This window comes from Primulina tabacum, chromosome 15 (assembly GCF_025594145.1).
Source record: "Primulina tabacum isolate GXHZ01 chromosome 15, ASM2559414v2, whole genome shotgun sequence".
NCBI classification, from domain to species: domain Eukaryota; kingdom Viridiplantae; phylum Streptophyta; class Magnoliopsida; order Lamiales; family Gesneriaceae; genus Primulina; species Primulina tabacum.
In genome coordinates, this window is record NC_134564.1 from 26,080,650 (window position 1) to 26,092,876 (window position 12,227).

Sequence of the window (12,227 nt, forward strand, 5' to 3'; positions counted from 1 at the left end):
TTCAGGTGGATGTGATTTTCTCCATCTGTACTCAGTATTTGTTGTATCAGCAATTTCTTCAGTTGGTAACTGAACAGTTTTCAATCTCAGTTCGTGCTTCATCAACTGGTATTTGAATGTTATCATTATGCTCTATCAATTGATCATCAGCAACAACTTCCTGCACATCTGATTGGTCCAGTACTTCTGGTTCAGGTGTTTGAAGTATATTTTGATTGCCATGACTTTCATTTTTGTCATCATCTTCCAAACTGATATCTGTAAATCGATCAACTAGCTCAACTTGATCAGTTGGCTTATCAGTTAGTTCAGTTTCATCGAAATCAACATGAGCAGATTCTTCAACATTTAGGGTTTTCTTGTTGAAGACTCTATAAGATATGCTAACTGATGAGTATCCAAGAAATATTCCTTCTGCAGATTTAGCATCAAACGCTTTTAAATAATTTTTACCATTATCAAGAATAAAACATCTGCAGCCGAATATTTTGAAATAAGTAATTATACTTTTTCTTCCATGCCAGATCTCATATGGCGTTTTCATATGATTTTTATTAATCATTGATCTGTTCTAAGTGTAACACGCAGTGTTTACTGCCTCTGCCCAAAATCTTTGAGAAATACCAGAATCAGCAAGCATCGTTCTAGCAGCTTCTTTAAGGGTCCGATTTCTTCTCTCAGCTACACCATTTTGTTGAGGAGTTCTGCTGCTGAGAGCTCATGCTTAATTCCAGCATTTTCTAGGAAGTTTGAAAGAGTTTGATTGATGAATTCAATTCCTCGATCAGATCTGATTCGATCAATTCCAACTGATTTTTTATTTAAAAGTCTTTTGAAGAGCTTTATTAGTTGCGAAGCAGTATGGTCTTTAGATTTGAGAAAAATAACCCAAGTAAATCTTGAAAAATCATCTACGACTACCAAGGTGTATTTCATTCCCCCTAAGCTCATGACTGGTATAGGACCAAAGAGATCCATGTGCAACAGTTCTAAGCATCGGGATGAAGATTTACAACCCTTGTTTTTAAAAGAGGATCGTACTTGTTTACCATACTGACATGCTGAGCAAAGTTTTTATTTTGAAAAGTCTATTTTGGGCAAACCAGTTACAAGTTCATGTTTACTCAGATAGGCAATGGTTTTAAAGTTTAAATGATTTAGTCTCTTATGCCACAACCAGTTTTTAGACGATTTGGAAGCAATAAAACAAACTGGTGCATAAGTTTGATCATTCCAACTGAATTTATATGTGTTTCCACAACGTTTGCCAGTTAATATGATTTTATCAGTTGAAGTTTTGACTGAACATGAATTTTTGTCAAATTGTACTGAGAATCCACTGTCTCATAACTGACTGATGCTAATCAAGTTATACTTCAGGTTTTCTACTAATAGAACATCTTTAAAAGTAAAGTTACCATGGATAAGCTTACCCTTACCCACAGTTCTACCTTTGGAATTGTCCCCGAAACTGATGTTTGGACCACTGTATTTGATCAGTTGAGATAACGCACTTGCATCTCCTGTCATATGTCGCGAACATCCACTGTCCAAATACCATATTGAGTTCTTGTTTGTACCTGTTACCTGCAATCACACACATAATATAACTTGGTACCCATATCTATTTGGGTCCTGAACTGATTAGTCCCTTAGAAACCCACACTTGGATTAGTCTAACAGACTTTCCAGTAGCTGTATTCCAAATGGTTTTTCTCGGCTTTTGTGTGCTTGGTGTGTAGTGTACAGATGATACAATATGTGTTTTAGCTTTATTCAATTGATTTTTCAGTCTATATCTCTTCTGAACTGGCTTGCAGTTATAGTAATTGAAATAGCTATTCGAATAGTTCTTGTGAAACCTCTTTGATGACTGACTTTGTGAATCAGTTGAGAATTTTTTACTATAACCAATCCCATATCTTCTAGCCTTGTTCATATTCTCAGTAGGTTGCTCAATTAGTTTACTAGGCTCAATTTGTTCTTGTACCTCTGCTGTTTTGACAAAGTGAATGTATTTTCCTTTGTCTGTTTTTAGCTTTGGTTGAGTATCATTTGGATACATTTCTCCTTGAGTGTTGAACCCTAAACCAGTTTTATTAGAAACTGATTTTTGTGAATTCTGCATCTCATTCAGTGCAGTAGATAACTTGTTCCAAGACTGAATGAGCTCAGTCTGTTTTGAGTTTTCAAGAATCAACTTCTGGATTGATGACTGATTTTTGTCTCTTTCTGCTTTTAACTCAGCAATTTCCCTTTTTAGACTCGACCCATCAACTAATTCATCAGTTTTGGTTTTATTGTCTTTGGTATCAGTTTGCTTTGCTTTGATTTTTTCAAATGATGATGCAAGCTTTTGATACTCATTTACCATGTCATGCAGTGTTAGAATGAGTTCTTCTCGTGTGAAATCAGTTGAGCTGAAATCAAATACCTGTTGGCTAGATGATTCTTCTTCTGCATCATTAGCCATCAAGCACTTGACTTCCTCATCATCACTAGAGCTGCATGAGCTTTCTGGTTCTGACTCTTCACTGTCAGTTTCTGCCCATTTAGATTTGTTTTCTTCAACTAAGAGTACCTCATGTTTCTTTCTGAAGGACTTGTTCTCTTCCTTGAGTCTTCTTTTGTGATCATATGATTTCTTTCTTCTATCAGTTGAGCCTTGACTATCCTTCTTGGGTTTAGGACAATCAGCAATAAAGTGACCTGATTTTCCACAGTTGTAGCAGGCATTTGATTCATCTTTGGAGCTGTTTTTTTGGTATGGCTTCTGGAAGTTTCCTTGATTCTTTCTCATAAACCTTCCAAATTTTTTGATGAACAATGACATAGCATCACTGCTCAACTGATCAGCAGATTTCTCGACTGAATTGATTGGTTCTGTTCTACAGCAGCTATAGCAGTTGTGGCTGCAGGGGTAGATGGTTCTCCTTCTCTAGTCTGCAGCTCAAATTCATAAGCCTTTAAATCCGCAAATAGATCATGAAATTCAATCTGGTTCAGATCTTTGGACTCCCTCATTGCCATGATCTTGACATCCCATTCCTTGGGAAGATCTCTCATTACCTTCAGTGCAATCTCTTTGTTGGTATACACTTTTTCAAGTGCATTTAACTCATTGATGATACTGCTTACTCTTTCATCATACTCATGCATTGATTCTCCTGCTTTCATTTTGATGTTATCAAACTTTTGAACAACAACAGAAAGTTTATTTTCTTTGGTTTGATCATTTTCTTCACACAGCTGGATCAGCTTTTCCCAAATTTCTTTGGATGTCTTACACATCTTTATTTTGCTGAAGGTTACTTTGTCCAGCGTTTTGTACAGAATGTCTTTAGCCACATTAGCAAGATTTTCTTTTTTTTTTATCTTCAATTATCCATTCATCTCTGGGCTTTTCTATTATTTGTGGTGCCCCTTCTGTTATGGCAACTGCTGTATTTGTTTTTAGAATCTTCATGGGTCCATCAGTTATAACATACCACATGTCATCATCTTGTGCAGCTAAATGAGCCTGCATTCTGATTTTCCAATCATCAAATTCTTCTCTGAAGAACATAGGAATTTTGTTGAATGAAGTCATGCTAACAAGTTTATAGATCAAAAGTATTCAATAACAAGATTCAACCGCTCTGATACCACTTGATAGGATCGATGAACGTATCAAGAGTGTTTAGAAGGGGGGTTGAATAAACACTCACAATTAAAACTGATATTTTCGAATTTTGAGTTCAGTTTGGTGAAAAACTGATTCTCGGAATCTTGTTGGTCAATGACAATCAGTTAAACTAAAGTAGTTGCGGAAAGTAACTGACTGAAAGATAGAATACGAAAATAAAATACACAAAGATTGTTTCTGGATGTTCGGAGATTTCAATTACTCATACGTCACCCCTTCTATCTCAAGGATAGGATTTCCACTAAAAGACTTTGATCGAATACAAGATTTGTACTGACCCACTTCAGTTTGGACTTATCACTGCCAAAAACTGAAACTCTTAGTATTACAAAATGTTCTCAGTGCGTAACTGATCTTAGCACTATCGAATTTAACGATTATTTCAAAGTGCTAGTGAGTTCAAATTGTAGCCTTGACTACTACGAATAAATCAAGTAAGAGTGAGCTAAGATTTTGGCAGAATAACAGCAAGCTTTGAATGGAATGATCTTCTTTTTTATTCAGCTGCTCTTCTGTCATATTTATAAGCTTCTCTTCCAATGGTAACTTGAGATATATTTGAATCTTTGTATCCGTTGATTGCCACTTCATTATTTCTTGGGCATTGTTTGTTTCATTTATTGTAATGCGGCGTCTTAACTTCTTTAGCCGAAATGCGTTGTTCTAAGCTGTATTGATTGAAGTGCGGCGTTTCATATTCAGTTGCAGTCTTCTATGTCTCTTTGTCAGTTGAGCGTTCTTTTCCGAGACATGTTTAGTTGAAGGATGCTTAGCTTAAAAGCATACGGCTGAATGTATCAACTGATTGGTTTCCAACTGATCAGTTTTCTTTATTAGATCAGCTGATTTCAGTTTTTAAGTCCAGTTGCTGAATATAATCGCGCGTATCAGTTGGTTGATCAGTTTGTCAAACTCCAGAATTTAGAGTCTGGTTTTCAACAAATGTGCTGACATAGAGGTGCGGCCTTCAGTCTATTAGTGGTTCCTACCTAAGGAGATAGAAGGATTGACGTAGGAGCAGTTGAAGTCTCCAAACATCCACAAACATATTTTGTGTATTTAACTGTTTAACTATTGTTTTAAACTGATTTGATCAGTTCGAGCTGATATCAGTTCAGTTCTCACCATAACTGAACTGATATAAGCAAGAACTAATCCCTCTTATTTCAGTTATTCAGTTGACACAAGCTAAAAGCTTTAAACTGATCAGCTTTCTTAACGAAAGATTACTTCGAATATTTTTCGCTTGGTTTAAAACCAAAATCAATTTAATTCATCGGTGTTACATTCTTAGAACACGAACTATTGCAGCTCATTGAGAATATTGTGTTTGAATCACTCTCGCAGGTGCCCACAACCGATTCCATCACTGACCCTCCTCTCAGATAAAAATGAAGATCAATTAGAAGGATGATGAATAAACTCAGTTTTGAGGATGGTAAAGAAAGAGAAGACCACAGTCAAAGTTTAATTTTCATTTTCGATTTTCGTTATCAGTTTATTTCAAGTTGTATGTTTCTGCGTCATAATTAATGTTTTACATTTTGCTGCTGTAAAACATTCTATCATTATTTCATGGTTGTAAAGACAATGTTTTCTATTTAATAATAAATAGAATGGTTTAGAAATTTTGTACTTTTGAGGCTTGTTATTTAGAAATTATCTGATTGTGAAACGTCGGATGTCTCCTGACACCGATCACGGGACGTGACAATATCTCAATCCAATCGGCTGAATCGATTTGCTATCTAGTATATGAATTGCATACATTATGAAATTTTTTAACAACTTTTGCCAGAATCAAAATTAAGATTGCTATTGTTCTACAACACTCACAACGACTATTAAATATCTGATTGATAAAACCATAACATTAAATCATGGGATTTGATGAAATATTTATTCATAACTACCATTATATTTCATATGTATGGTAAAGCGAGAAATGTGACAGATTTGATATGTGGAAAGGATATGATTAGATTTCATTTATTAAATAATGAAAATTGTTGCAAAACCTTTGACTTGTTGGAAATTGAAATATAAAAACATGAAAAAATTATTTTCCAAAATTATATTTTATTTTCACATTCTTAATCTTAATATGTAAAATAATGCACTTTTTTTCGTTTACAAATCATTATTTTAATTTTAATCAAAAAATAATTCACATCCCTTTATTTTCGAATATGAAATTAAATCTATAAATGACTTTTTTCTCCTTCAATTTCAACCAAACATAACGAAGTAAAAATTTCAAATTTAGAAACTTTTAATCCATATCAAATACAAATTCAAAATTATTTTGCTTCCACTTAAACATGATTAAGTGCTAGGGTAAGCAATTGGTTAAAACCGAACTAAACAAACCAAAATTATTTTTCGACCAACCCAACCGACGGATTTTTCGTATTTAAATCAAACAAAACGAATCGATAAAAAATCGATCGGAATAACCAATGTTTTTAAAAAAAATCTAAAAATCTTTAATTTTAACAGAAAGCCTAAATATTTTAGGCAAAAACTTGTGTGCAACGCCCTCACGGGTCATATTTTGTGAGACGGATCTCTTATTTAAGTCATCAATGAAAAAATATTATTTTTTATGCTAAGAGTATTACTTTTTATTGTGAATATCGGTAAGGTTTACCCGTCTCACAAGTAAAGATTCGTGAGATCATTTCATAAGAGACCTACTCAATATGTTATAATTTTATTTAAATTAAAGCATTTTAATTTTTTTATTATACAATATATACTATTTATTGGACGATATAGCAGGTGGATGAAACTTGTGGGTTTTCTCCCTTATCATCAAGTGTGGGTCATACCCAAATTTAAAGACAAGGTCCAAACGAAATTCATAATTCAACCCAGATAATTTATTTTATTTTTAGCAAAAATCTGAACCGGTTCAACTGATTTTTCAAATCCAAAACCGAAATCGAACCGCTTTAACTGTTTTTTTTTTTTTAAAAAAAAAAATACCGAACTTCTCAAAGTAATTTGATTTGATCGATTAAACTGAAATTTTGTTCATTGCTATTAAGTGGCCATCAACAAATCATTGCACCTTAAATAAAGCAAGAAAGCTTCCTTTCAATAATAATGCATGAAAGTTGAAAAAAGTAACCAGCACTATAAAAGCAAGCAGAAATGGCATTGTACAATGATTCAAAATCCTAAAACTAGTCAATGTCACAAACTACTCAAACATCATTTCAAGGATCATCTCCAAGTTTCCACCAATCTGTACAAAAATCAAACAATTCTTACTCTTAATCTGAATCTCGTCGTATACCCACCATTCCGTATCAGCAGCATGAACATTTAGCTCCGCACAAACACGAGCACAATGTCAAGCCGCAAGTGCATTTCATGCACTGACATGTACATCTTGTGCAGCTTGGTTTGAGACACTCGGGGCACTTCGGTCGCCATATTGTGAACTTTGGCTGCCAGTTTGGACATTTAGGCCGCCACCAGCAACAATCTGTGCATTTAAGATTTGGACACTGGGGGCATTTGGGACGTCTTACTCTAATTTTACAGCATTTATGAGTCTTTCTGTGCAAACGAAGTGATTGACGAATCTTTTTGAGTCGGACTGCAGTGGTTATGTTCTCCATTTCTTGAATGAATCTGCAAAGGTGCCGGATGTAATCTGGATAAAGCTCGAGGTTGCAGTGTCCACCTCCCTTAATCCACAAGGGCTCATACGGTTCCTTGGCCATTTTCCATAAACCATTGCCGTGGAGCCAATTTACCACATCATCCTCTGTTCCCTGTAAATTGCGTAACAGAATACCATTACACAAGCCAGAGTAGTCAATGGTGGAATCAGAATTTTGAGAATGACTATTATATCAATTGTAAGATCGAGTGTTTGTCTTTATCAAAATCTTTATCAAAATCTATAGATAGCGGTAATCAAACAACTCAATCTTTTCAATCTCACATCAGCGCACACGTCACAGTTCGATTGCTCTCCTACCAAAGGTAATTATTGCTTTCCAACCGTTCATACTTTATTATGCCTATAAAGTATTTGTTTCATTTTAAAATAAATATCAGATGCTATACAACTTTTTTTCCCATACATCTCCACTGTAAAACATAATCCTTGGTTTGAGTTACTACAAAGGGGTTCTGTTTTGAGCCTAAGCTCCAAGGCACGTGTACACCTAGCACCTTTAATAAACCTATTGTATTTACCATCCTCGAGAACATAGAAGCAGACAAGAATTCATAGAGACAAAACCAACGTGGTATGGCAGGATGAAACTCCAGTATTTTTATCAAAAATTGGTATCTCATATAGACGAAGGTATCAGTTCATAATATCTAAAGTGTGAATCATGTAATCGTCTATTGGACCTAAATATTAGTACTCGGATTTCTACTGAAACTGTAAAGTATTCAAAGAACTTTTTTTGTTTTGTAGCATTGTAACTGCTATTTCTTCGTTCCATCAAACACCCTCAAAAATTATATTCTAATATTATAACAAAGACTTCTAGGAGTACCACAGTTCACAAATTTTCTTGGATCATTCTTTTGAGCAAAAGAGCAAATTCAAATGAAATCATCTTGAAGATGAAAGAAATAACCATACAACAGGAACTAAAATGCAACAAATTCCAGTTTCACCGGTGTAACAAAAGCGATACCAAAATATAACCTGCTGAACCTTAAGAGTGTTAGAAATCGAAGAACGTATTTTGATACCAGATATTATATTTGTAAGATTGTATGGCCACAGAAAACGTTTCCCACCATATTTACCGTCATACACCTACATAAATAGTTGATCATTATAATTTAATTAAGAGAGATTGATAATGAGTCATAGACTATGACTCATAGCCCTCTAAGCATTGTCTCATATATAAAGGCCTTTATGCCCAAACCCCATAAATACTATGTTGTTGGCTTGCATTATCGGTTCACTACATATCTATCATTCAAAATTCGACAAAGAGAATATATATTGATGAAGTCATGTGATAAAGGAAACATCCTTTCATAACTTCAAGTACACATTCATGAAAAGATAAAAGGGAGGAGAGAGACAAAAAACTATCATATAATTTTTATTGGCAAAATTTGTAGTTTGCACAGCAAATGATGACAATTTGGAAACCTGAATATTTCTCTCCTTTTACACGGAAAAAAACTGTGCAAGATTTTTTTCCGCAGGTTTTGCACCTGAGTAGTAACACTACAGAATTTCTTCTTACAGAGATTCTTAATTACGGAAATTCTACATTCAGAATGCACTGTAAATGAAATATCGGCTTCTATCAACCTCTAAAAAATGTCACATACTTGTATCTTTATGAATACCATATATGGATGAATGTGTCAAGTGTCAACACTAGTATATATCATAAGATTCATTGCCGAAAGTATTAACGAGTGATTGAAACTTCAATTCAAATGCTTGTAAATGGCAGTAGCACTTACATGTATGACGAGAACAGGACATTTCACCTTCTGAATTTTGTTTATATTCTGTATTTAAAGATAAAGTCACCAGCTTAAAAAGAAAATAACTAGAACTTTCAGAGCTCTAATTCAGAGTTAATTATGTTATTAGAACCTATAGAGTACATTATTTATCTCTCAAAAAGTTATCTCCGCTGACCTTATAAATATCACAGCAGAGTGAGAAATTCACATGACACAGCACACGAAGACCAGAAAGAATGGCACTATGCAGAACAACGCCTCTCAACCTCGGCAATTTAGCAGCTAAGTGCAATGTGGGGCCACTTCCAACAGATTGCCCATATAAAATTAAATCTTCTTGGCTAATCCCAAATTCAGTTTGAAGGCACTCGTATACAGCTTCAATGTCCGCATATGTATCATATTCGCTTGGCTGGAAACATTCCAGAATTTTAATGATGAATTGATATGTAAGCCAAGAAAGAAAGATGTTAAACTAGGAATTTTTTATCGAAATCAAATATCAACCATCACCTAAAAATCAGTATATGCAGAAATTTGCTTCAATATGTGTCGTGTGAGCAAGAACCCATGGATCCTCTTTTTCTTTTTTGTACTTTAAAAATGATAAAAGACAAGCTAAAATTTGTCATATGAAAAGTTAAATATAGATTGACATGATCCTGGTAGCTCGAAGTTTACCTTACCAGTAGAAGCTCCATAACCAGAGTAGTCATACCTGCATAATAGAAACAAAATGGAGTGATATTATAAATTGGCCGAAGAATTAAATTTTCGAAAAACTCATTCCACTAATGGTGTATTAATCACCTCTCTCACCCAAGAGCTCAAGAAATAACAAATATACAAGTCCAAATCATGATACAGACAAATTAATACGAAAATAAGTGGCCTATACACCAAAAACTTCAAGCTCAATATTCTCAATAGCTATGAATAGGACACGACTGTGCCGGATTTAAGTTTTAAAAGTCATAGTATCTGACTAAAAAACCATTAAATGCACATGGGCAATCAAATGCACATGGGCAGAGTAGCATGAAAGTAGAGATAAATGTCACTGCCAACTCAACCCCTCCCTCCCAGAGAAAGCAAAAAATAGTGTAAAATCTTTCTAACATTTAATGAGTGAGTCACCACAGACATATCCAAAACCAATAGCTTTCAAACAATCTGAAAAGGAAATTATATGGTTGGAAAATGACTGGCAACAATATAAAATTATTACTCTCTGAGACTCTATATAGTTGTAAAAATGAAATATCCATTGAACAATCTTCATATTCTTGAAGTTACTGAAATTTACAAAATGCTTAGGCTGGATTGCCACAGTTTTGAATACAATCAATATACAAGATCACAGATCTGAGCCTATAACATGAGAACAAGAAACATAGAATCTCGAACATGGAAATTTGGAAATCTTTTCACCCGAAAGAAACCAAGGGAACCTTAAGAATGCATGTCTCTGAATTAGGGGACCTTTACCAACTCATGACGATTTTATGTATCCACTTCTATAGTGTGGGTGATTTACACTGCCGAAATAGAGGTAAAAACAGTATTTTGTACAGCAAAAATTTTCAACACATCAAAAACAAGATTGATCCAGATTACTCTGGAATCATCTTAAACAAACTAGAAATCATATCAGAAAACCGAATAAAGGAAAAAGGAACAACCCAATAGGCTGTATATTTAAAAAAAAAATAACCTTTATAAATAAATTTAAACTACCTATCCGGAAACCTACGAATCGGCAAGAAACCCACGTATTTATTTTGCAAGTAAAAAAAAAAAATAAGACACTTGGGTCCAAAGATCTCTAATTTTTCCAATATACAGGAACCCAGAAAACAAAAAAGAAGGGAAAAAAAGAAGAGAGAATGACAGACCCGATTAGATTAACTCTAAGATTAGCTTTAAGCTGAACAAATAAGTCATAGAGCTGGCCAAGATCAGCAGCATTTCCATGAGAGTACAGAACCGTAAGCCTAGCGTAAGGATTCCTCAAATAGAAAGCTACAATCTTGTTACCCCTTTTCGTCTGAATACACAACACATCGAGCGAAGAATCATCAATGGCTATGGGCAAACACGACGCCGTCGACACAGCCACCAGTTTTCCGCCGTCCCTTTTCTTGACCTGGTAAGTGGGTGGCTTTGGTGGAAAGAACGCAAATTTCGAAGCCATCTGAGAAACTAAGCACCCCATTTTCAACAAAAGAGAGAAAAAAAAAATAGCCGCAAAATCACTCCTCCTCTTGTAAGAATAAGAATATCGGTGACAACCACCAGAAATCGAGTTGATGACTGGAGTGTGTAAAGATTAGATTCATGAATGCATGCGTGTGTGTTTGGCGAGTTAAATGGAGTAATGTGGGTTGGTTAAGGGAGGATGAACGAGGTGGGGCCGTGGGCGTCGTGCTTTTCTTTGTTTGTGGATGGGTATTGGGGGGTGGGTGTGTGTGAGAGAGAGAGGATTGTGTGTGTTGGGGCTAAATCTGTGTAAGAGATGAGATCATCGAATCGTATGGCTGTTTGGTTTTATGGTGTTGCGTGTTTTCGTGTAGTGTGGCTGAGCGAAGATGGGGGGAGTGCACGGATGCACTCAGAAACAAGAAATTTTAAAATATATATATACTTTTTTGTTATAAAGACATTTTTTTCTAAAATTATCATAAAGTAGGAATCTTGTATTTATGATTCCATCATTAATGTCTAATATATATATTACCGAAGAGATTAAACTAAAACTTCAATATTATAACATAGCAAAAACTTGTGTGAGACGGTCTCACGGGTCGTATTTTGTGAGACGGATATTTTATTTGGGTAATCCATGAAAAAATATTTCTTTTTATGCTAAGAGTATTACCTTTTATTGTGAATATCGGTAGAGTTAACCTCTATCACAGATAAAGATTCGTGAGACCGTCTCACAAGAGACCTACTCTCATAACATATATATGTCACTAAAGTGTTCATCTTCGAATGATAGGGAGAAATTTAATACATGTGAGGAATGATTTCCAAAGCCAAAACACATATAGCACCGAGTTCATAATCT

The 12,227-nt window shown here is 34.7% G+C and overlaps 1 protein-coding gene across 1 annotated transcript; it reads right to left on the reverse strand.

The window, feature by feature from the left end:
- Positions 1-6,741: 6,741 nt before the first annotated feature.
- Positions 6,742-11,717, reverse strand: LOC142527192 (uncharacterized). The gene is made up of 5 exons (XM_075631927.1): positions 11,053-11,717; positions 9,839-9,875; positions 9,333-9,569; positions 9,152-9,199; positions 6,742-7,470 (listed from the first exon to the last, which is right to left on the reverse strand). The coding sequence occupies exons 1-5, from the start codon at positions 11,370-11,372 to the stop codon at positions 7,000-7,002; spliced, it is 1,113 nt and encodes a 370-aa protein (XP_075488042.1). The 5' UTR covers positions 11,373-11,717; the 3' UTR covers positions 6,742-6,999.
- Between the last annotated feature and the right edge of the window lie 510 nt (positions 11,718-12,227).

What these genes read in the sequence shown, in the direction of transcription:
- LOC142527192 (XM_075631927.1), bottom strand. Translation starts at nt 11,372, where the DNA reads ATGGGGTGCTTAGTTTCTCAGATGGCTTCGAAATTTGCGTTCTTTCCA. An exon ending in CTTAGAGTTAATCTAATCGG is followed by an intron (nt 9,876 to 11,052) that starts GTCTGTCATTCT and finishes TCTATTATGCAG; the next exon opens with GTATGACTACTCTGGTTATG. An exon ending in TCTGCTGTGATATTTATAAG is followed by an intron (nt 9,200 to 9,332) that starts GTCAGCGGAGAT and finishes CTTTAAATACAG; the next exon opens with AATATAAACAAAATTCAGAA.